The sequence below is a fragment of the Triturus cristatus genome, chromosome 11 (assembly GCF_964204655.1).
Source record: "Triturus cristatus chromosome 11, aTriCri1.1, whole genome shotgun sequence".
Taxonomy (NCBI): Eukaryota; Metazoa; Chordata; class Amphibia; order Caudata; family Salamandridae; genus Triturus; species Triturus cristatus.
The window spans coordinates 1,018,324,593-1,018,349,948 of record NC_140594.1 but is presented as its reverse complement, the minus strand read 5'-3'; the positions used below and the strand labels follow the sequence as shown (position 1 = coordinate 1,018,349,948).

At 39.4% G+C, this 25,356-nt stretch overlaps 1 protein-coding gene across 3 annotated transcripts in view; it reads right to left on the bottom strand.

Annotated features, from left to right (window-relative positions):
- LOC146785847 (maltase-glucoamylase-like) overlaps positions 1 to 25,356 on the bottom strand; it is a 783,978-nt gene that overhangs the window by 419,063 nt on the left and 339,559 nt on the right. For all 3 annotated transcript variants that reach the window (XM_085635202.1, XM_085635203.1, XM_085635205.1), the window contains 2 exons: positions 17,726 to 17,842; positions 2,210 to 2,364 (listed from right to left, as the gene is read on the bottom strand). In XM_085635202.1, coding sequence (XP_085491328.1) covers positions 2,210 to 2,364; positions 17,726 to 17,842 — 272 coding nt within the window. The remainder of the gene's footprint in view (positions 1 to 2,209; positions 2,365 to 17,725; positions 17,843 to 25,356) is intronic.

Genomic DNA, 25,356 nt, shown 5'->3' with positions numbered 1-25,356 from the left:
TTTATTATCTTTTTAACTCCATATTACCTGGCAGTTCTTCTTGTTTTTCATGTTTTATTTGTTTAACTTTTTAATGGTGCCGGCTGTCATGATGGAATGTGATAAGGCTATCTTGTAGCTTATGTGGTGTTTATGCTGTGGTTTTATCTTTTTGTGTCTCTAGCTGAATAAAAGCTTTTTGACAGTCTCCCTTATTGTTTGCAAAAACAGGGTATCATTGAGTGCACTTCTGTACGCGAGTGCACTGTTTGTGCACTCGCGTACCCTAATTTTAGCATGAGACTTGAAATAAAACACAAGGGTGAGTGCGGTGTTGGACTGAACGCCAATTCTAGAGGCACAAAAATATCCGCCCATGGGTTGAGATAGCCCCTTCCCGAGATTGGAACGTTACATTTGAGAGTGCAACTCTCTGACTGCACACTGGTTTCTCAGTGCAGGTACAGTTTGGCTGTTTCCCAGAACTAACTCCCATTTATGGTGCTGGTTACCCCCTATATGTAACCAGCACCCACCACAACAATCTGGCTGCTGGCATTTTATATCATTTGTCTAGTTGTGTCTCGAATAATCTTGACTTTTCATACTATTACATCAAAACAAAAAAATGACCTAAAGCAAGAAAATTAAAAGTCTAACTGATAAAATGAATAGTCAAAATCTAGAATGTGCACTCTGTTATAGGAAATGCATTTAAAGTGCAGTGCTAAGTTAGCCAATGTGAGATCTTTTAAAACTAGTTAATTAATGCCTTCTGCTGGCATTGTTGCACAGTACCTAAACCACATGTTAGGATTATGACATAGTACATGCTGACTTTGAATTTTCACCTAATGAATATTTTAATGTGAATATGTACCTAGAAAATATGTGTCAATGTCACTAACCATTATGGCACAATACATTTTTAGGTCTGGCCTCGCCTAGAGAATGCTTTTCGTTTCTCACCAGCCTCATGTAATCAAACACATTTATAAATAAAACTATATAAATATCTTCATACAGATTGCTTTCGGCCACCACAGAATACAGAATCAGGTAATAGGGTAACTTATTTTAAGCTAGGCCGTTTTGCAGTGACGATATTTTTGCCCTGATCACACGTGCACATCCACCTAAAATGAAGTTCTCTTCAGTGTTAGGGATTTTAGGTCAATACTTTGCGTTCTCAAAGCTTTTTCCCCTTACATTTGTTATCTGTTTTATTTTTAGTCTCCTTTTGTGTTTAAACTGTGTACTTCGGTTAAAGTAATTCAACGCTTTGTGATCCACTTCTTTGTGCCAATAAGAATTAATGGTTTTCTTGTGATGTGCATGAAAAGTAAAAAGGATTTCTAAACATGTTCTGTGTACACTTGCCTTGCTAGGAAGCACCTGTACTATGACATTATTTTTTATTCTCTTTATTTTTTCTGCATATGCTTGCAATTAAAAAAATATTAAATGCCCATCCACTAGCTTGCCAAGGCAAAAAAATTCCTTTGCTGTGCCTCATCACTCTTTAAATTACTTCAAGAATTTTCTGAATCATTTGAAAATGCTCCCGTGGGTTACCGTTGATCCTGATTACTATCTTATCCCAAAACCCTTTAATCCATTTTTCTATGTGTCTTCTAGAAATTCCTTGATGGTCTTTGTGTCCTTAAACCTAAAAATATTCACACTTTTATCAACACAATTTTAATTTCTGTAAGGCAAATGTAATCACCTATAACGCAATACTTTACAAGTCAATTTCATTTATATGTTTAGGAATGCAAAATGTAAATTAGGACAGCAAAGTAATATGAGGTTGGCAAACTATGCACTTCACTTCAACAGATAAAAGAGTAATCAGCTTTACAAAAATTCACTTCGATGCTAAAACGTTTGGGGAAAAAAATCAAAAATTGTCTCTCCTAAATATTTATAGTGAGAAAATGTTCTCTTAAAAAGTGTATTTTTAGAGGATTTGTTCCCCAAGGAAAGCACAATTTTGCAAGATTGTGTCTATTTGTATATTTCTTTTAAACTGTGAAACTTTCACAAATTGTGCAAAGGTTTTATAAACCTTCTGAGGTTTGTGTAGGAAATGTTCCAAAATCTCACAACTCTATGTACATTTTATTGTGCTCTGTGCTGATGAAGGAATCACCTTAAAGTTTGGAACACACAGTAATATACAGCAATATACAAGAATTCATAATATTAAAAGAGAAAGGAAACTTACTCATGGAGCAGGGGTCTTACAACGGTGTCTCCTTTGGTGTGAGCATTGTAAAACAATGTATAAAGGTAAGGCAATAAAGTGTAGCGGATGTTTAAGTAGTGCTTTGAAGAATTCACCAAAAGCGAATCAGCTCCAAAGACAGCAGGATCTTGAGGCTGTAGTTAAAATGATAACAGGATATGCTTTCAGAAAATAGGTTACACCCATATGAAACAAAACTGCTGGAACAATTTAAAATCCCCATAATTATCATGGAAGCCAGAGAAATGTAGGCATGCTAAATGCATTTGTAATAGAAAAATAGAACATTCATTTCTGCTTCATAACTTGAAATATCTGGATGCAAGATACACAAATATAACAGCAATTTCAAGTTTGAAATCCTATAAAGTATATAAAAACGAACTAAAAGTCAATTTTATTATCATCATTATTATTAGTATCACTATGATTATTATTAATCTTAATAATAGTATTATTGTTATTAATATTATCAGTAATACTTTATTATTGTCATTATTAATATAAGTAGTAGTATTATCATCATTATGCCAAAATGTTGTCTTGAGCAACACAAAATAAGGCAGTTGGGAATATCAAGTAAAATAAAGAATGAAAAGAATGGGAGCTTTGCAACTTCTAGCAATACCTTTTTTCTCGTTGCCATTGTATCTGCACTGTAAATTGGTAAATAAATCATATACCAAATGTCACATACATACTCCCACAAACACACACACCTATTTTTTTTAATTTGTTTAATAATGCAAGATAATTTCAAACAAACAACATATAAACCAGAAAGTTTTGCGATTTCCATGGCAAGCATGGCCTCTTTTTAGCAAAGCAGAGCACGTTACCTGGACCTATAGAATGTAGATTACCTTCATGTCTCTGATATCATCTTCGAAGAATCTTAGGGAGTTGGGATTTCTGATTCTTACCAAGGTATTGGAAATGTTTCACTTCTTTGGCACCCTCTGTGATACAAATCCACCTTTCTACAGGTCATCTTCACTCCACCCTACCTTAATTATCTCCAAACTATTGACTGCTGTGCTTGTGCTCTGGTGCACAACAGCTTCAAATGAACCAAGTGCTGATGCAACTCCTCTCTAATAACCAAATAAATTAACTTCCTGACTCTAATATGTTTTGTCTGAATCACATTGCCCCAACTATTATCAGTACACTTCCCATGTCTGGTACTTTTCTTATTACTACTCTTGAAGATGTTGGGCCTTATGCACAAAGCCTTTTTTGGTTGCAAACCCTGCTGTTAGACTTGGCATCTTTTGGCGTGTTTCCCCTGAGTTTTTGCTTTCTGACCTCCCGGTTTTGACTCTGTTTTTTCTGGCTTTGTGTGTCTGTGCACTTTCTCACTGTTGATCAGTGTTAAAGTGCAAGTGCTCCTGTTGTAAATTGTGTTATGGATTGGTGTTTCCATGATTGACATATTTGATTTACATGTCAGTCCCTATTAAAGTGCACTGAGTGTGCCTGGGCCTGTAAATCAAATGCTGTTAGTGGGCTGCAGCACGGGATTGTGCCACCCACACAAACAGCCAGCAAATGTAACTCTGGCCTGCAATTGCAGAGCCTGTGTACACCTGGACTGCCATGTCAACTTGGCAAGTGTACCCACTTGCCAGGCCCTAACCTTCCCTTTTCTTAAATGTCAATCACCCCTAAGCTATGCCCAAGGTACCCCTGTGGGCAGGGTACAGTGTATGTGAAAGGTAGGACATGCCTGGTGTGTGTGGCATGTCCTGATAATGAGTTACTGCCAATTTTGTTTTCCATTATTACAAGGCTTCCTGTTCCCATAGGAGAGAATGGGGATGTTGTTTTTAACATCTTATAAACATAACTTGCCCTGGGAACAAGGTAGGGATGCCTGAAATCAGAATCTAAAGATGCATCTTTTAGTGAAGGTGATTTTTACATTCTGTGTCTGAAAATACCACTTTTAGAAAGTAGGTATTTTCTTGGTCCTCCATCCAGGAGGCCTCTGCTAAGTTTGTGGATTGCCTGTCTGTGTTTTGGATGATAGGGACTGGAGAGGAGCAGTAGCTACAGAGAGTCTAGATGGGTCAGGGAAGGGCTGAATAGACCTGGGCTGCATTTAGAGTAGGGGGAGGAGATTTCCTTTCACCTGCATGGGCCTGGTCTGCCTCTGACAAAGCTGTCTCTACCTCCTGCCAGGAAGCTGCACTAAGGAGGACAGAACTGTTTCTGGCTGGGCCCAGACATTTTCTGCCTGGAGGATAAAGGATGTTGGGCTATAAAAAGTGGGGCCCAAACCCCTAAACTTTAGAACTGCCAAGAAGAGGAGCTGCAAACGCTGCCAGGAGTAGTACTGCCCCCAGTGCTGTGTTGTTGCTTTGTTGGGTGTGCCTGCAGTTGCTGCTTCTGCCTTGGGCAGTGAAAGGACTGGACTGAACTTTCCTTACTTGTGCTGAGTATCCAAGGGCCTGAAATCTCAGGGACTGCAAAAACTTCACCAACCCTTTTTGCCAGAAAATGATCAGCACACACTAATTCATTAAGTAGAATTTACAAAGAAAAAATATTCTTGGACATATTCAATGGAATTTTAAAGGATCCTTTATTTTTTATTCTTTTAATCTTCACAGGTAGCCAACGTGTTTCATCCTTTTATTGGACTTATTTAGTCATTGGTAAATTGTATTGTCGAAATGGCTATGGATGTGAAACGGTACCAATTGTGGATCTATTGTATTATTTAAGAATGAATTGATAATAACTGGTTTCATGGTAAAAGACTAAGTATCACGGATACTCTAATAAGGTGGAATCTGTAGTGGAGTTAGAGATATTAGCATTGTTACTGTTAGTATATTCAGCACGCATGTAAAATATATGGTCTGTTTTAAAAATATACATGGCTTGTCTACAAAGTTGATTCTTCTTTAAAAAACATACATTCTGAGTTTAGCTGGCAGGATACTAGAAAGATATAGCATACTCCAAATGTCAAAGCTAAATTCACATTGGTTTTATATTTCAAAATATAGGGTGAGTATGATCTAAAATGTTATATAGGACTAAACATAACCAATAAATAGAGATTACAACTGGCAGTCCATGTGCACCAGTTAGCAATAATTCTGCTTATCCTTCAAATAAAGATTGTGTAGAATGATAAGACGAAATTCTTAGTGTTGCTCTACAAGAACTAGTAAATTAAAGGTCATGTGCTGATACATGAGATCTGTCATTAATAACAGGACCGATCTGGTGCTCTGACAATCTTTTCTGGTTAGAGAATGGGTAAATTTACACTTTACTCAAGTAGACTGCTTGCAGCTGGATTCATGAACTTTGCTATATACACTTTTTAATGTTATTATATATCATGATACTGTAGAAGGTGTGGCCGACATTGGCCTGAACAAATTGATTAGGAATAAAACTTACCTTGGAATGAATGGCCCATTTGAAATGCTTTACCTCTGATGTAGGTATTCCAATTATTCATTACACTTGAGACTATACAAATGTAAAGAAAGTAACTTATCTGAAACCTTAGAGGTATACTAATTTTGGAGCTTAAATACCAGTACATATGGACAATACCTGTTTGAGGTAATTATTATCTAATGGATACATAATCTCGGGACTGTGAATTATGATCTCCCCTTGCATATATTTTTTCATGGTTCCCTCTGTTTCTCTTCTCTTCTTTTGTTTAGAGCCCTGTTTGGGTTACCAAACATGGCATACGCGAATATTGTGCCCAACATGTTTATTAATAATTTAGATGTGCAATGTCTGATTAATAGGAAATGTTACTTTGCCTATACAAATGTCAATAGCATGGCTTCATGAAATGCACTTATCACTGTTATAATAACTTTTAATTTTTGAAAATGTGGTGGTTTGCATATATGTAAATATAATATGAAAGAAATGTTATATAAATAGGTCAAAATGATTTTAATGAGTTCCACATTCTGTATTATGATTTTAAATTGTATATATGTTATCTATGTTTTGTAGCCCTGAAGAAGTCCTATCAAAGGACAAAACGCATTGGCTACCTGTGAAGATTAAAAGAATAAAGAATAAAGGATCTTTTAAAATTCCATTGCATATGTCAAAGAATGTTTTTTCTTTATATATTCTACTTAATAAATTAGTGTGTGCTGATCATTTTCTGTACAAAAGGGGGTGGTGATGGACGGAGCATCAGAACCAATCAAACACTCACACCCAGTCAACAGATCTGGGTTTGATCCATCACCCTTCTTTAGCCCACTCTGCCACCCCAGTTCAGACATGGCCATATGCAAATCAGTCTGACCCTGTGCCTCATGGGAACAGTCCAGCCCGAACTGCCAAGCCATGTCCTCCCTGGACCGGAAACAAGCTTCCTAGGACCGGTTTCTGGCATTTCAGCCGTCTTCAGCCAGGCTTGCTTGAATCCAGTGGCAAAGTGAGCAAGGGACTCACGTCTGAGCATACCCTACCAACTTATGGCAAACAAAGCGGTACATAAGGGGGTGGTAATGGACGGAGCATCAGAACCAATCAAACACTCACACCCAGTCAACAGATCTGGGTTTGATCCATCACCCTTCTTTAGCCCACTCTGCCACCCCAGTTCAGACATGGCCATATGCAAATCAGTCTGACCCTGTGCCTCAACAGTCCAGCCCGAACTGCCAAGCCATGTCCTCCCTGGACCGGAAACAAGCTTCCTAGGACCGTTTTCTGGCATTTCAGCCGTCTTCAGCCAGGCTTGCTTGAATCCAGTGGCAAAGTGAGCAATGGACTCACGTCTGAGCATACCCTGCCAACTTATGGCGAACAAAGCGGTACAAAAGGGGGTGGTAATGGACGGAGCATCAAAACCAATCAAACACTCACACCCAATCAACAGATCTGGGTTTGATCCATCACCCTTCTTTAGCCCACTCTGCCACCCCAGTTCAGACATGGCCATATGCAAATCAGTCTGACCCTGTGCCTCATGGGAACAGTCCAGCCCGAACTGCCAAGCCATGTCCTCCCTGGACCGGAAACAAGCTTCCTAGGACCGGTTTCTGGCATTTCAGCCGTCTTCAGCCAGGCTTGCTTGAATCCAGTGGCAAAGTGAGCAAGGGACTCACGTCTGAGCATACCCTGCCAACTTATGGCGAACAAAGCGGTACAAAAGGGGGTGGTAATGGACGGAGCATCAGAACCAATCAAACACTCACACCCAGTCAACAGATCTGGGTTTGATCCATCACCCTTCTTTTCATTTTCTGGCAAATTGTTTATGTGAATTTCATTCACTATTGAGAAATTACGAGGTCTTGTTTCTGTAATCAATCAATCAATCAATCAGGGGGTTTATAAAGCGTGCTCCTCACCCGTGAGGGCCTCAAGGCGCTGCAGTGCGGTATTGTGTACAAGACCTCTTTGTAAATTGGTTACTTCACCAACCTCTGGGGACCGCTTCTGGAACTGCTGTTTCATTTGCCACAGAGAAGGGAACCGCAACCGACTTCATCATTGGCTTGGTGTCCTGACAGCACTGCAGACCGCACTGCCTGCATCTTGCACCGTTACCCTTGTCTCACCAACGCCAACAACCGTCTCCACCACCACCAAGCCGCTGCTTGCACTGTGGCCTGGGGACACTGCAGACCACACCGCCTTGCTTCACTTCCCATCCTGGTCTCACCAATGCTGTCACTGCTGCTGACTCGACACCTGTGACCCCATTGTGGTTGGGGGCACCGCTCTTAAAGTTTCACGACGCACCACCTCATCCCACACAGCCGTCTGGGCCAACCGACGCCAGGTCCCGCAAACCGGCTCGGTCGCCTGCACCGCAACCTGCCAGCACAGGATCGAACACCATCTCACCCTGCACCATAAGCCTTCGTCTCACCAACGCCATCTGGATGATTGTCAACGAGCTGCTGCCTGCACCACAAGAGGACACCGCACCCTGCACTGCTTCCATTTTGCAACGCAACCGCTACGATTGCCACGACCGGCTCGCACCTCCGTGTAAGCCGCAATGAGAAAGGTATTGTTACTGAGTTTGTTCACGCTTTTGCTGGCCCGTATCAATGTGGTTGGCTGGAACTGTTATACTCTGTTGTTTTCAGCATTGCGGTAGCCCCGGACAGAGCTAACGACTCGTACGAACTGTGTTTTAGAGGTATTTCTGCAGTTTAGAAGACATATTGCAAAGTATGTATTTTCAAGTACTGTATTGTGGATTCTTTATTGGTCTTGTTTTGTGTATATAAAAATATTGGATATTTTTCTAAACTGGTGTGGTATCCTTTTGTAATGTTTTCACAGTATTACTGTTGGTTATCTGCAAATGCTTTACACACTGCCTCTAAAATAATCCTGACTGCTCATGCCAAGCTACCAAGGGAGTGAGCAGGGGTTATTTTAGGAGTGTAACTCCCTTATCCTGACTTGAATGAAGGGTCCCTACTTGGACAAAGGTGCAAACCCTTGCCAACTAGAGACCCCCCATTTCTAACACCTGAGATTCACAAAATCAAAGGGTTTGCAACTGTTAAAAGGGATTTTTACTAATTATTAAACTGTTTTTACATGTCTGAAAAGTCATTCTGAATCATAAACAGGATTTTATGGCCCATTATGAATCACAAATGAAAGGAAGTGTGAAAAGAGAATCCCCCTCCTTTTGGGGGAAGCCCTCAAAATGGCATATATCAATGGTTTGTGAACACAATTGTGGTTGCAAACCTTTACGCGGACACCAACCATCTGAATCAATGGGGAAACTATCCCTAGGGACCAGCTAGTCTTTTGGAAGTAATGTCTAATGGCCTCAGGGGGAGCAGGTTGTGATCTAGGGGACCACTGTATTTTATGGCAAGAAACTAGGCTAGAATTATGCATTAACGTTTATTCTCTCTTCTGAGCAGCAACACTTCAAAGTTTCCTGAATCAGAACTTTAGAACTACTTCACAATAAGTAGAACTCTCAAGTCCTCTAAAGTCCCTCGGTGCACTATTTTCTTCCTCTTCATTTGCTGCTTCTGAGCAGATCGGTTTATAGCATGCAATGTATATTATAGTTTAGGGATTAAGGTGCATTTTCTGGATTAAATTATAATAAGGCATGTTGGTTGTTAATATATTTTATATAGCATGGTTAATTAAACCCAATGTATGGCTGTAGTTTAGTTGTCCAGATTACAAACCAAATTATTGTGAGAGCAAAATTCTCTAATATCTAAATACTAGTCACATTATTTAAAAATGTAACAATGCGTTTTGATTTGGAACTACTGGATTTTGCTCTGAATACAAAAAATAAAGAGAGTTACCTCTTCATCAAACCTCGCGTTCATTTTTGTCTTTTAAAATCAAACCAACGATCTGAATCGGCATGAGCTAATGTGACCGCCATTTTGAATTGCATGACTAATCCTGCATGATGTGTGCAATAGGCTCCTTCTTTTAAAGGAAATTGGGCACACAGAAGCGAAGTCTACATCATCGCAAATCATTTTATTTAAAGGAAATAGAGTGCAATACACGAGTGTGCGCCAATTGGCATCTGGTTGCTAAGCAACGTTTCTCTAAGGAGATCGTTTAGAGGGGTGAAAAAATTTACTTTTTGACAGTTACTAGCAATACAGTGATATTTTAAAAACAAGTTACATTTGGGATAAAACCATTAAAATATATTTAGGAAGTCAATTTGGATAAAAACAGACTGAACAGGATTCAGGGGAGTTAAAGCAAGAAGAGTTCATTAGGAAAATAGTGTCTTAGGAAATACTTATGGCAGATAAAGAGACAGTGAAGGACGTTTTACATAATAAGCGACCTAACAATAATAATGAGGATGAAGAGTATTTTTCAATCTCAGAAGGGGAGAAGTATTTTAACAAGGGTCCAGGTGGAAAATATTTTTAAAAGAGACAGCATATAAAAAATGCGGATTGAAAGAAAGTAGATCCAAGTGGGTCACAGAAAGGAGTCCACAGCGGTTTGCAGGGAATGGATGTCCAGACTGGCACGCAGAATGGGCACTCTAGCATTGCACATGATGAAGATTTGAATGAAAGTGGCAAACACCACGATTTAGATGAATATATTTAAGTTATAAATTACAAAGTTAATTCAGAAGATGATTTCAATGACATTTCTAAAAATAAGGGAAAAGGAAATAGGTCTGTGGTCGATCCCCTAGGTGAAAAGCTGTTTTATTCCAAAGAAATGCGACACCCAAGGGGCAAAGAATGGTGGCCACTAGATCATGTGGCAGAATATATAAAACACTGGATTAGGAAACTATTAGATAAAGATAAAAGGAATAGAATACTATGCGAGTAGAATGATCACATCCAGTGGTTGATGATAAGGGGACTGCAACACCTAATATTAATCCAGAATTAATTACTTTTTTTTCAAATTGGGCAGAGACCCTATAAATGGACTCGAGAAGTCATTAAAACAGTGCCATGATTGAGTTTTCTATATTCTCAGTTCTCTGCCTAGAATGTTTGATTTGGTGGAGAAAGACTATTTTAAAGGCACAGATAGAAATATACACCTTTTAAGAGGATGGTGCCATTGAGCGATATGTTTATTAGAAAGCGCTATTGCTGGCCTTTTGGCAGAGCATCAGAAAACGTATGCGTATACATCATATGTTAGGAGAGTTGGGTGTAAAAGAAAGCATTAAGGAAGCAAAAGGCCTTTAATTTGGTAGGTATGTTTAACAGTATTTGGAAATATTTCCAAACTTTTATACGTCTTCATAAAGCACAATTCTCCTTAAGGAAGATCTTTAGAGGAAACAGTTGTTATTGGAGTGCTGGGAGAAGAAGGCAAACTCTCAGCTGAGGATAATATAAGTACCATTATGCAGAAAACAATGGAAATAAAAGAAATCATGGAAGTGGTTGCTATAGACAGAATACAGGATTCTATACCCAAAGAAGAAGTGGGGGAAGAAATAGACCTTTTCAGGGATGAGGTCAAAACACAAACTCAGGACAAGGTGAGGATGAGGAACAATTCTGGTTTTATCAAACAAAAGGTGTTAGGAAGGCTATGGTATTATCAGAAGCAATGAGAAGAAATAATGTTTGATCCTTGGGAATTACAGAGTGTGACAGGTTAGTTTTTGATTCAGAACCAGTTCTAAAACAGGAACGAGAGAGTTGATTTTTCAAAAAGAGCAAAAAAGTGTAGTATCAGAAGAAAAAAACCAAATGCTAGTAAAAAAGTCAATAATGTTGATAAAGGAGGATAAAGTAGGTGTTGTCAGTACTCTACTTCTAGTGGAAAAAGGACAAGGGATGGAGACATGTTATACATTTAAGGAGTTTGAACTTTTATGTAACAGAGAAATTTGAAAATGAAGGGTATGTTACAGGAATAGAATTGGTTAGTAAAGATGGATCTCAAGGATACATATTTTAAAATACCTATAGATGAAAAAAGTCAGATTTTAACAATTCAGATGGAAAGTAACTATCTCAATTTCAGTGTCTCCTTTTCAGTTTGTCATCAGCTCCTTGATGTATTACAAAGCAGTGGTAGGGTATTTGAGAGAAAGGGGAGTGAGATTGAATGTGTTTGGAAGACAATTTAATTATGAACCAGAGTTGAAAACTCATTAACTTTTGGGAAGAGATCTAATAGAATCATTAGGATTTATTGGGAATGTGGAGAAATCTGTTCTAATTCTGAGCCATAGTCTGGAATTTCTTGTGTTCGTCATAGACACAGTAAAAGTCAGTTACAGCTTTCCATAGAATAAAATTAGAAGAGAATTATGTGATGGGAAAGGAGGAAATAAAGCCCATGGCATTTGTCTTTTAACATCCTCAATACAAGCAATTCTTTCAGGCACATATCACTACAGGGCATTAAAAAGACTAAAGAAAACAGGATTAGCAAAAGCATTATGGAACGGAGACAAAATAAAAATGAACATGGAAGCAAGGGAAGAATTGCAATGGTGGATGGAAAATTTGGCAGCATGGAATGGTCGGGCAATCTTTGGAACTTTGCCGGAGTTTTTTTTAGAAACAGATGCCAGCATGTCAGGATGGGGGGCACATTGTTCAGGTCAGGAGACAGGGGAATTTGGAACTTCTTGGAGAAAGAGGTACATACCAATTGTTTAGATATGAAGTCAGGTCTGTTTGCCCTTCACAGTTTTAAACATCAATTGTAAGGCACCTTAGTCTTGTTGAAGAAGGACAACATTACCGCAGTAACTTATATCAATAAATTAGGGGGCAGTAGATCCAAAAGATTGGTAGATTGCGGGAAGTTTTTTTGGGACACAAAATGTGGGTGAAAGCAGAATATTTGCTAGGAATACACAATGTAGTGGCATATTGGATTTATAGGAATATAATAGATTACAGCAATAGAAAATTGAAGATGAAGTAATTCAGGGAGATTAACAAATGTTTGGGCCCATTAGAGGTAGATCTATTTCCTTTGCAATTGACATTACAACTGATTCATTATAAAAGTTGGAGAACAGATCCAGGTGCAAATGCAGTGGATGCATCCATGCAGGATTGGACATGGATGAGAGGAAATGCATGTTGCAGTTCAGGGAACAGATGTCAGATATGGTTACTAACTTGGTTTTGGAAAATCAGCCCTAGTTCCCAACTGTGTTGGAGAATCGGAGATGGCTATGTAGATACCATCTTTGATCAGCTCTTAAGGGAACAGAAGAAGGACAGCATCCTCTAGAAGCAGCAGTATTGCTCAAAATTCGAATTTGGAAGATTACAGGGATAGAGGGAGAAGCACAAATCATTCGGCAACAGCTTCATGGTTCTTTGATGAATGCTGGGCTCCAGGAACCAGGAAAAGGTATAGAAGTGCATGGAGAGTTTGGTTACATTAGTGTTTGCAAAGGGATTTGAATGTTATAACAGAGTTGTTTGATAAAGGTTTATCTTACTGGATGGTCAATTGTTAAAGACCAGCTGTGGAAACAGGACATTCTTTGATCCAGGTAATATCAAGGGGTAGAAATCCGTTGATTTATAGAGTAATGAAAGGAATAAGGTTAAAAAGACCTTCAAAACCAAGATATCCCTCACTTTATGATGTGGATTTAGTTTTGAGAATGTTTCCATAATGGCCTATTAATAAATATGTAGGAAGAAGAGAATTAACGTAGAAATTAGCAACTTTTCTTTGTTTGATTTCTTTTGAAAGAGTGTCAGACGTATGGGCATTAGAGATTTCTTTAACCAACAGGTGTGTCATTCAAAATAAGAAATAGAACAAAAACTATGACAACTTCTGTGTTTTATTCAAGTTTGGATAAATAACCCAAGGTGTGTGTGGTAAGATGTATGAAGGAATACGAATCAAGGATGCTAGAAAAGAGATGTCCAAAGGTAGATCAGTATGTAGAGCCTTTCAAAGGACTCACAAGTGGAAACATTGCTAGGTGAGTAAAGTCTGTAATGAAAGAGGCAGGTATTAATTTGGAGGAGAATAAGCCACACTGTCAGGGGTGCTATGGCGAGTAAATCTTTAATGTCTGGAGAGATATATGAAGACATATTATAAGCAGCTGATTGGTAAAATGCAGATAACTTTGGGAAATTGTATTTTAGACCTATAGAACATGTCTCACACTATGTTTTGAGAAACTTTAAGCATGAATAATGCTAGCCCCCTGTCTTGCCTTAAAATGCCTATTCTTAATGGTTTACTGCAAATAGAATCACGATTTTATTAAAGACAAGGCGGCTAGCATTATCCCACCACACCCTTCCTGATTTGAGAGGAGGTGTTTTTTTATTTTTCACAGGAGTAAAAAACATTATTAAAGGCAGCTAAAAGATAATACAGTTTATTCAGGAATAATTAACATTGCTATATGTTTTAGAAAAATGAAATGGTGTGAAGAAAAAATATATATTTTTTGTGTTTGTAGTTTCAGAGCAGTGAGATTTACAAGATGGGATTAAGAAGAAGAAGGAAGATTTATGGTGAAGATAAACATAAGAGGAAGAAATTGATGGACAGAGGGTTTTAAGAAGACTTGGGAGTTCTATTTATTGTGATGTTGTTCTAAAGTTCTGATTCTGGAAACTTTAAAGTGTTGCTGCTCAGAAGAGTGAATACAAGTTAATGCATAAAGTCTCCTTGCCTTTAATAAAATTGCAATTCTATATACATTAAACCTTTAAGAATCAACATTCTCCACTGTTTGTTTCTTAACATCTAGTCTATTTTCTTTCAATGGCAAGGTTTTCCTCTTTTCAGAGCTTTAGAATGACCCTTCAGAAAAAGCTGCATTGCTGGGGATTGAAGTAAACATGGGCACCTCAATGTGGTAAGCTCATGAAAATTCTCTAGCCGCTTTTAGATTATCATTTTCAGAGTCCACAATCTCTGTTAGTCCTTGGCCAAATTGTGTCCAATTCACCTATTCTCGAGCTCTGAAACTAGTCTAATGCTCACCTCCTGAGTTAGCAAAATGCACTTCCTCTTCAATAAACACCATGACAGATGAGAACTTAATTATAAAATAGATATTGGACCCATCTATTTTCCCAAAACTGGTGTTGATAGTAGACCTTCTATGGAGCTTTATTCCTCTTCTCCAATTGCAGTTAGAAGTTTAAGGTTTAGTGCACTTTTATTTTAAACTTACCCAAGTACTTGTGTCTAAGTAAAAGTAACCAGTAAAGCACAATATAGCATTGCATTATTATTGTCTGACACTTACATGGTACACAATGCAAACCAAGCAACAAACTTTTGTTTTTGAAATTTTAAACTTCCAGATCGTCACAAAGGTTATGGGCGACATTGAGTGTTGAAGCTGATCAACAAGGTCAACTACATCACTGATTTCAATACCATTTATTTGAAACCCCTATGGCATCCCCATATGTCCTTTCATCATAACTGCATTAAGATTCACTGCATCATTCATGATGTGAGGCTACTTGATGTATCAGCTAACTAAAAGGGGTAAGATCGCCCTCTCTATTTTTCTATGTGCATTATTTTATTCATTGATTCCTTGATTGATTGATTCATTTATTTGAGACATTCATAAAGTATAATTCTGTTCACACAAAGCCATGTTGCAGTGTTCAGAAATCGAGTTGAGTGGTCCTGCAGTACATCTACCATTGGTAAGGGATCGCATAGTTACAGCCTAAGTGCTTACCAAAGTAATATTTGAGTGCCCATTATTAGTATTCTAGTAAGAGTCTGGTCACTTGATAAAGAGAACCATGTTGCTAAAGATGATATGGAGATCTGAATCTCATTTTGCATAGATGCATTTTCAGGGATCTCTTGAAAACTGGTAATTGGAATAAGTCCATCAGAGCTGATTTAGATCAATCCTGAGCCATTGCTAATAACACAGATGGATTTTCATCTACATTTCATAAAGTTGAAAATCAATAAATTTCTTGCTTAGAGCTCACTGACCTAAAGATAAGTCATGAGGGGGAAATACTTTGGAGATGCTATGGGTAATTTTCCATTTAGGCTGCATAGAATTGGGAATGTAAATATTTGCTCCAGTGGAAGTTTTTACTATTCTATAGCTGAACCCTTATTCTAACAGCACCTAGAATAGGATATTACTGTCTATTTGTCCTTAAGTAATTAAGATCTATGTGTTGGGCTTAATATGGCACAAAATGGTGTCAATCATCCAAAAATGAGTTCTCTATAGCAGTTTATGATTTTTTTGATGTACCTTACTCCTATACAAAGGTATATTGATCTGAGCACTGGCTGCTTACATTTAGTTCTGCAGTGGAATGAACACATTTTTTACCAAGTTCCTTATGTAGTTGTTGAAGAGGTATAGAGACAGCAAGAATCTCTGAGGAACATTGCAAGAGATGGGTTTAGTATATCAGATTGAAATGCCCCATATGTTGATTTCTTACATCCATATCTTAAATCTCTACAAATTTGTTTTTATAGAACTAGAACCAAACAGAGAGTTTGCTGTCATCCTCAGATATTTCAAATGGAAAGGAGATCCTTAATTGATAATCCTATTAATGGCATACAGAGTAATGAGGAGTGGATTAGCTCTTGCCTCTGCTTAAGTGGGAATTGATGTGAGTGAAATAAATATTTAATTATACTGCGGTATCCCTTGTGAGATGACATATGTGGGATAAGTTTCAACCCAACATCAGCATGACACTGTGTGTCTTAGTCACCAACACAAAGTGTGACTAATGACAGGCATGACAACATCGTGGTTTGGACTTATTGATTTGATGTTTCTAGACCACAGGTGAAAACTTTATACAATGTGTAACCCGCTTTGAGGGTTGGAGTGTAAATTAGTTGTTTTAACCCTATCAAACTACATTTGAGTGTTATTTTGTGTTGGAATATAACCCCAAACATGTGTATGACATTCTGAATCAGTTTGTGGGTGGACAAACTTTATCAGTGACGTTTTCAGTAAAGGTTAACCTCTGTAACAATTTACGATATACCCACTGCACTGTATGGAAAACACCAAGGTGATGAGTGCTTGCAAATGCCTAGTCATTGACAGTCTTTTGGGAACACCTTCTAATCCATCCACTATGCTTCTTCAAACAGAGACCAGCTATGTAAATATGACTTTGTCATTCTGTGCACGCCCATCATTTGTATTTGCAGGGACAAAATAGTTAAGGCAAGAAAATGCCAACTTCCTAAAAGTGGTATTTTCAAAATTATGACTTAAAATCGGACTGCAAAAGCCTGCAACTGAATAGGTTGTGCTCTGACTTCATACAAAGAACTTGTCAACCTCAGCATTGTTCATGCAGTGAGCTTGGAGCTAGAACTCTGGTTCTACTGAATGGACTTTGGTTGTTTTGGTGTCAAATAATGTATTCAAATGTACCCTATTGTTCTAAATTGGTGTGGAATTTTTCCTGAGTTGCATTTCACTTTATTACTGTTTGTGAGCTGCATACATTCTTCGCACATTGCCTGCAAGTTAAGCCTGACTACATTTGTGCCATGCTCCCAGAGGGTTAATCATTCAGCCAACAACTCAACTTCGCACAACCACCCTAAGGTTGACAGGTATAACAAACATTTTATACACACATGCACACACACACGCACACCTTTCAAAATACTATGTGCAACACAGCTTCAAAGCCATGCAATGTAGGTTCAATTTCGTGAGGGCTGATAACTGTTTTCCACAATTTCACTTATGGTCCACCAAATCAAGAATTGTCATACATAATTCTTACAATAGAAAAATCTCCATTTCAAGGTATGCTGGAATTTGCATCCTGATCCTACTACTGATCCCATCTAAAATGCATATGCCAATTGCTCTAAGAACATTTAAAATTAGGATACACTTAATGACTCAAGTCTAGGAGATATTCTGACAATGTCTGAAATTATTATCACTGTTTTTACAAACTGATCCTTCTGGGAAACCATCACATTCTTTATCCCTGTATGTATTAGGCACATGAACAGGGCTAATTAGCTGGAACTTACAATGTAGTTTTCCGCATTGTGATTCCTGGAAAATGGGTAAAAGGCTCCAACCTGCATCCATCGTCTGCATAGATCTTCTGAAACATTATCGAAGAAGCCACATATATCAGCACCAATCTGCATGAAAGACACACATATTGCTTTATTTCAATGTTATTTCTGAAAAGCTTCTTCTCTTCAGTAAAAGAAAATGATCTTCTGTAAAGCGAAATGGTGCAGATGCTGCAACTCACAATCGAAAGCTGCTTGCAATGACCTAAATGAAAAACACCAAGGTGTGTTACTATGTTGTGAAGGAAAGGCTAGTAATTAGTTCTTCTATGTGTACGTCAACGTAAGCTCATATCTGGGGTCAAATGATTGAAACTTTACACAGGTGCTCAAAAAAAATCAGTTTTCCCAATCTATGCTTCATTTTTTGATACACAATTTGGAAAAGAGATTTTTCTACAGAGCTTAAATCTAGAAGGATTTTTGCCCTAGGTTACAAAAGAAGAAACAAATTACCAAAACACCACCATGTTGAAAGCAAGTAATTCATTTTGGGAGAACTATGGGGATTTTTTTTTATACAGAAGTGTTAATCCACGAATAATACTTTAAAAACGGCGTAATGTGGTCTGCACTCTTTTTTGTACCTATTCAATTTTAAAAATCGAATAGATTTTCCTCACACAGGTATATATATTACAATTGAATAATTAGTTAAATATATGTTAAGCAATGCTTAATGAGTAAATCAGCCAAAACAGTTTGAAGTTAGTTTGCTTCATGCTTCCTGTGTACCAATGACTTCTGTCAATCCTTTATTCGACAAGTAGCACAAATAGTGTGCATGGATTTCCACTGTTTTCATTTCAGGCAGTACAAACTTTCTGCAACACAGACTTAGCGGTCTTCATTGTCATTGTCATTTTTCATTTTCGAGCTTCCGTCATTCAGCAAGGAATAATACAATTTCTGATGTGGTCCCATATTTTCATGTCTGACTTTTCAGTCTTTAGAACTCTTTGGGTGATATTCACAAAGAAGTGGCGGTGAGAGGCATTAGCCCCCTTGGCTTATCGCCTCTCACTGCCACTTCGGAAACGCCAGGCTGCACCCTATTCTCAAGAATGTGGTGCAGCCTGGCGTTTCTTTCATCGATGGCGCTAAATCTCACGATGTAACGCCGGAACAGGCCCCCCTGCACCAGAGCGCAAGGGTGTCTGCGAGCAGGGAGGTTTGTTAATGCACAGGAAGGTGTCCCTTCCTGTACATTAACAAACTGAAAATGCCAGTTTGCTTTTTCCATGTGTGCTGCTACATGCAGCACACATGGAAAAAGCAAAAACGAGGAGAAATAAAGGTTTTCTCCACGTATAGCCACATTAAGACCTAATTTTTCTAGGTCTTAAGTTTGGCGCTGCCACCTAGTATTGCCGCCCTTGATAATAGGCAGTAGCGTTGAACTCAATGGGTGTTGCGGTGGTACACCCACAGCAACACCCACTGCATGCCCCCTTTCACGCTAAGTTTAGCGTTAAAGGAGCCCTATTCTCAAGGCAGTGTTAAGCCACTTAACATGGCTTTAAGCCATGTTAAGTGCATTAACGCTGCCTTGAGAATAGGGCCCTGGCGCTATTGCCACAGGAATGTCAATAAAGTGACGTTCCTGTGGCAATAGGGGCTTGAGAATATGCCCCTTTGTGCTTTACAACTGTTAAGTAGAGGTAAAGTACCTGTGCCTCTCCCTAAAATCTATGCTACGTGTCCACTGTAGATGGTGCTCAAAATGGCATCTATGCAACAACAACAAGGTGATGGATGGAATGCTTGAATTAATCTCGGCCACACACCCCAGTTCGGACCCAGCCATATGTCAATCAGTCTTGACCCTGCTCCAATGGGAAGGGTCCAGCCTGAACTGCCAAGCCTGGATCAGAATACAAGCAACATGGGACCAGTGTTGCCCATATTCTGGGTTCTTGAGCCTGGTATAGCTTGATTCTAGTTGCACAGTGAGCACTGTACCACGTCTGGACATATCCGTCACACTAAGGACATCAACCGCAACAACAGCAAGGCAATGGATGGAATGCTTGACTTAATCTCAGTCACTGGCATGCGCTCGGTCCTCATCCCAATCCATTGATTTTAGCCCATCATGCCCCCTCTGTTTGGACCCACCCATATGCAAATCAGTCTTGACCCTGCTCCAGTGGGAACAGTCCAGCCTAAACTGCCAGGCCAGGTCCTCCCTGAGTCAGAATACAAGCAATTAGGGAAAAACTGGTCCCAGGTTTCCCCAAGCAATTGCTAGTTGTTTCAAAATGCATCTATGGCACAGAAATGTAAATGCCATATGTAGGCTGCAGTGATCTATTGCCAGTTAATTGTAGGCTGCAGTTAGCGACTGCCAGTTGTTCCACAATGCATCTATGGCCGATCCAGCCTTCAGCCGCCACCACAGGGGAGCCAGCAGAGCCCGTATGCTCATTTCCGCCGCCGACGCTGCTGCCTCTATTTCCATCAAGGCTGCTGGGAGGTAGGAGACTACACCTCCCAGCAAGCTTAGTGGCAGGGACGTCGCGCCTGAGGTTGGGACGTGCCAGGAGGCGCTTAACAACTGCTTAGGACTCCCGCAGCGCGGGAAGCGAGCAGGAGTGCCGGGAGTCGCGGCTGGGCAAAGCCCGGGCCAAGGGCAGGCCCATCTGCGCCTGTCAGCACCAGGAAGAGGCAGGGCTCGGCCACCCCTTTAACATCTGCTAACGGAGAAGACTGCCGAGGTGAGTGCCTCCATATTTGAAAAGGATAAATCTGCCTCAATTTTGACCATGGGGAAAAGCATAGGGACATTACCCCTCTGGCCTGTCACCACAAGCATAGATAGTATGCTGGAGAGGGCAGCTTACTTAGTTGCGATTAAGATTGCAATAACTGAGAAGCACCTGTCCCTTGGAGTTGAGGCACCCCAGGATGATCCTGCGATAGGGGCGACATCAACTAATTAAGTTGCCCTCCCCTCGCTCTGCAATACGAAGGCCATTGCCCTGGGTTCTCAATCCTTCTTAGGATCTAGTTATAACAATGAGGACCTCCCCAATGAGACTTGTACTGGCAAAAGTACTGTTGTATCTTTATTAAATGTGGATCTGTCTACAAGTCCTGCAGCCTTAGGGGCCAAACTTAAAAGGAAGTTGTCTAAACCCATTTGCTCAAAGAGGAAACAACCACCTCGTGCTAGTTCATCTCGCACCATCATGAGTTCGTGGATACAGGCCTCACCAACCACTCAGGATGTTGAGACCATAGAAACTACCCCAATTAAAGAATTGAGCCGATCCATCTGCACCCAAACTGACATTGTACTCCCCTTTTCTACCTGCAGCAGCCATGGAGACAGGAAAAATCAAGTAGAGTCATGGGGCCAACTGCGTAACAAAAGAGCTGATTGGCTGTCAAAACAAAGGGTTTAGTGGGTCAAACTTAAACGACATTATCATGGTACGTAGAGTAGGCTGGGTAGGGCCGTCTTTGAAGAACATCGAGGGGGACTGTATAGTTATTAACTTCCGAAATCCGTCAATGGTAAGATCATTGCTAATGGCACAGGAGGTAAACACTATTAACTTAACCCACATTTGTTCATTGCCACTGGGTTACTTCTATAAGCCAACCCTGGGGCTAAAAACAAATGATGTTTTCTCTTTAACCATGCAGAATAGGTTTAACCATTGTCTGACTTGGATAACCAGGACTGACTGTTATCCCCTCTGGTAGCAAATGAGATCATGCCCATATTAAATGAGCAACTGCCCTGTGGGCATTGTACTCCAACTTTGCTTGCTACTGACTCAAACCTAAATATATTAAGTTGGAATGTCGCCAGTCTGGCATCTAACATAAATTTACCAGACTGGGTAGAAATAGTCCAAAACAGGACATTCTTATGCTACAGGAAACCTGGGCTACACGGGATTTACACTTAGAAGGGTTTGAATGTTTCAATACTGTTGTCCCTACCCCTAAGGCAGGCCACCCGTCTGGCGGACTTTCTATTTGGGTAAACATCTCCGCAGGAGGATGCACAAAGACTATTGATACTAAAAATTATAAGTTTCAGGCTTTGATATACACAAGGGGGGGGGGTCTCTATTTGCCTAATTATTTTTTATAACAATGACTTCCATACCATACCTAACATGAATTTCAGTAATTTGTTAAAATTCATTGTAACCCTACAAACTCACAAGGGTTTCGACAATCTAGCCGGTATTTGTTTAGGGGTTGATTTTAATGTTAGGATTTCCATGGAAAATGAATTAGTTATGGATGATTTCGCTAACGTGCCTCCATGTAATAGGGGGATAGAATTATTGGATCACCTATGTAACCACAATTTACTTAATCTTATGGAAATTGCTGCAGTACCCTGTAAGGACAAGCACGTTGAGCCAACATATAGAGGCTGGGGCTGTGCTTCTACCATTGATTATATCTTTATTTCCGCTACCTTAGAAGACTCGTTGCTAAAAGCTGAGGTTATATCAACTGTTCAAGGTGACCATAATCCCACCAAAATAATATTGAGAATTGCCCCTAAGCAACCTTATGCCAAAGAGTGTGGTGCAAGGAACTTATCACCCTCCACTGATAACTTAAGATTAGTTTGGCAAGGTATAGATAATAATGCGTTGTTCCTCAATATGGTAAGAGAATGCTCGCCACTTATTGACACCTGCCTGTCACTAAAAGATTATAATCCTGAGGCAATTGGAGCCTTTGTTCAACTCTTTGAGGGTATTAAACTCATGGCATCAAGACCCATAGTGAATACACACTCTGGCCCAAGATGGTTTAATAGAGATTGCTCCGCAGCAAATAGAGAGTTTCGGAAGGCACTCATAAAGAACCCCAGAGACCCAGCTCTCATTAAATCTCTGAGGCAACAATATAAGGTAGTTACTAGGCTACGAAAGGATGAAATTAGAAAAGAGCGCTGGGATAACCTCACATGTGCCCCCACATTAAAGAATGGGAATGGCTTCTGGGCCACAGTTAAAGATATGAGGTCTATGGGACACTCACGGACTCCCATTAGTTGTAACATAACCAGCGAGGCATGGGAAGTCCAATTTTCTAAAATCTATTTAGCCCCAACTCAAAATGAGGATCCATATGAATACCAAGCTGCTATTAGGATTCAGATATCCCTGTCAGAAGTGGGAGACGCCATTCAACAGAGTTTGGGGAACAAAGCACCCAGCCCTTATGGGATGCCAATTGATTCAATTAAAAACAAACCTGAGTTCTGGGCGCCCCTTTTATTAAATATTTTTAATAACTTAACCAATGTTACGATTCCAAGTACATGGTCTACTAGTATTATTGTACCTATTTTTAAAAAGGGTGACCCATCCAATCCAAGCCGTTATAGACCAATCTCCCTAATCGATAATACACTGGAAATTTTAGAGAGGATCCTGTACAATAAGGTAAGGACATGGGCTGAGGAAGACCACATTTTAAAACCTTGCCAGTTAGGGTTTAGAAGTAAAATAGGTACAGTTGAAGAGTGTCTAAACCTTAACTTGATTATTGGCAAATATACTATAGCCCAAAAATCTCCTGTCTATGTGGCTTTTATGGATCTTACATTAGCCTTTGACTATGTTAACAGGGCACAATTATGGTCTATTCTTTTAAAATATGGCTTGCATGAGGTTTTAGTACATTTTTTAGCCTATTTGCATAGGGGCCTGAATGCCCGGGTGAGGATCAGTAGGGCTGGGGAGGTATCAAAAGGTATTAAAAGCTACAGAGGGGTCAGGCAGGGGTGTGTACTGGCCCCACTACTTTTTAGTTTATACATTAATGACACATAAATCACTGGCAACACTTACTAATGATGGTCCTAGAATTAATGGTAATATACTTCCCGCCCTACTGTGTGCGGATGATGCAGTCTTAATGGGCCGCACACCTAACGCCCTACATATTTTAGCATGGGGCTTTGTAGATTTTATGATGGGTTTAGATTTACACACTAATTTGAAAAAAAAAAAAATGTAATGGCTTGTGGACCGAAAAAGTACTCCATCAATACAATCACTATAGACTCCGAAAGTTTACATTGCACTAGCACATTTCCCTATCCGGGGCTGGTATTTGCAGCAAATGGTTCTTGGGCTGATCATGTGGTGCATAGCAGGAGAAAGTTTTCAAATGCTATCAACTCAATCCTCTGCCACCCAAAAAGACAGGTGGTTTTAGCCATTAACAACATTTTTAAATCACAGTGTATCCCTACGGCAACATATGGCGCAGAGGTTTGGGGTTTTACAAAGTGCAACAGCATCCAGGTGAGGAAAATAGATTCTGTCGGAGACTCCTGGGAGTTCAGATTTCCTCATCACAGTATGTTTGTCATAAAGAACTGAAACTACTATGTATCGAAGATTATATTAGGGCTCGCCCAGCTATATTCTGGCTTGCAATCTGGAACAACCCGACAGCGACCCTCACTAGAGATATTATAACAGATTGCCTTAAGTGCGAGAAGGGCAGGGATATACCTTGGATTGCTGCTGTAAGAGAGCTTAAATAGCGTGAATTTTGTGCACATCTTCCTAAACCCTACCGAGTCGGAGGGTGTAAACAAAAAAGTCTTACAGGAGGCTTTGTATGCACAGTATAGTAAAGCACGATATGGAGAGGAGGTAGAGAAATCCTCCTTTGCCGGGTATATGTCCTTAGAGGATACCTCTCATCTGCCATCTAGTTATCTTTTAAAACCCATAAGCCGATGGGAGAGAGGATTGCTTTTCCACCTAAGGGCTGGTACATTCAAATTTTTACTTTTTTTCCCCTAGGGAATCATGTTAACCTTGATCAATTGCCATGCCCCTGTGATTAGCGAAGCAACCAAACAATGCTACATTTTTTATTCTTTTATAATTTTTATCTAAAATAAACCAAATGGTTTTTGATGCCATTCTTCAAAAAAAAGCCCCACCATTCACTATAAAGCTGCTTACATTCTTAAATTGGATGAGGATGAATACATTTTTCGTGTAGGCTCTTTTTTTAAGGCAGCAGTACGTGCATGTGATACAATGTGTATCTTCTGAAGGCTGTTTTTAATGATTTTATTCCAATATTGTATTTATGATTATTGATAAAATATTCTGAACCCTGTCTATTGATGTAATCTATCTTACTTTTTATGACAGAAACCACACATATTCTACAAGTCCCTATTTAGAAAATGTTTTTATGAGGTTACATCTCTTTTTAATTGACTATGCTTTTTAATTGATTAATATATTATAATATTGCTATTTGATCTGTGCTTTTATGGATATATTTGTACCCGAATAAAGATTTTGAATTCAATTCAACTGAATGCATCTACGGCACAGAAATGCAATTGGCATATGCAGACCACAGGGTGCATTTACACCACTCATATAAATAACTAAAATATATGTCTACCAGGAGGGCCATTTCAGTCTGGCAGGGCTGTAGTTTAAAGACACTGCAGTAATACATGGCAAGGAAAAGTGCCTTCTCTGTGCAGGAAAATATATATTTTGTATACTATTAAGTCACCACAGAAGTATTTTGTAAGCCCAAAGTGATAAAAGTAA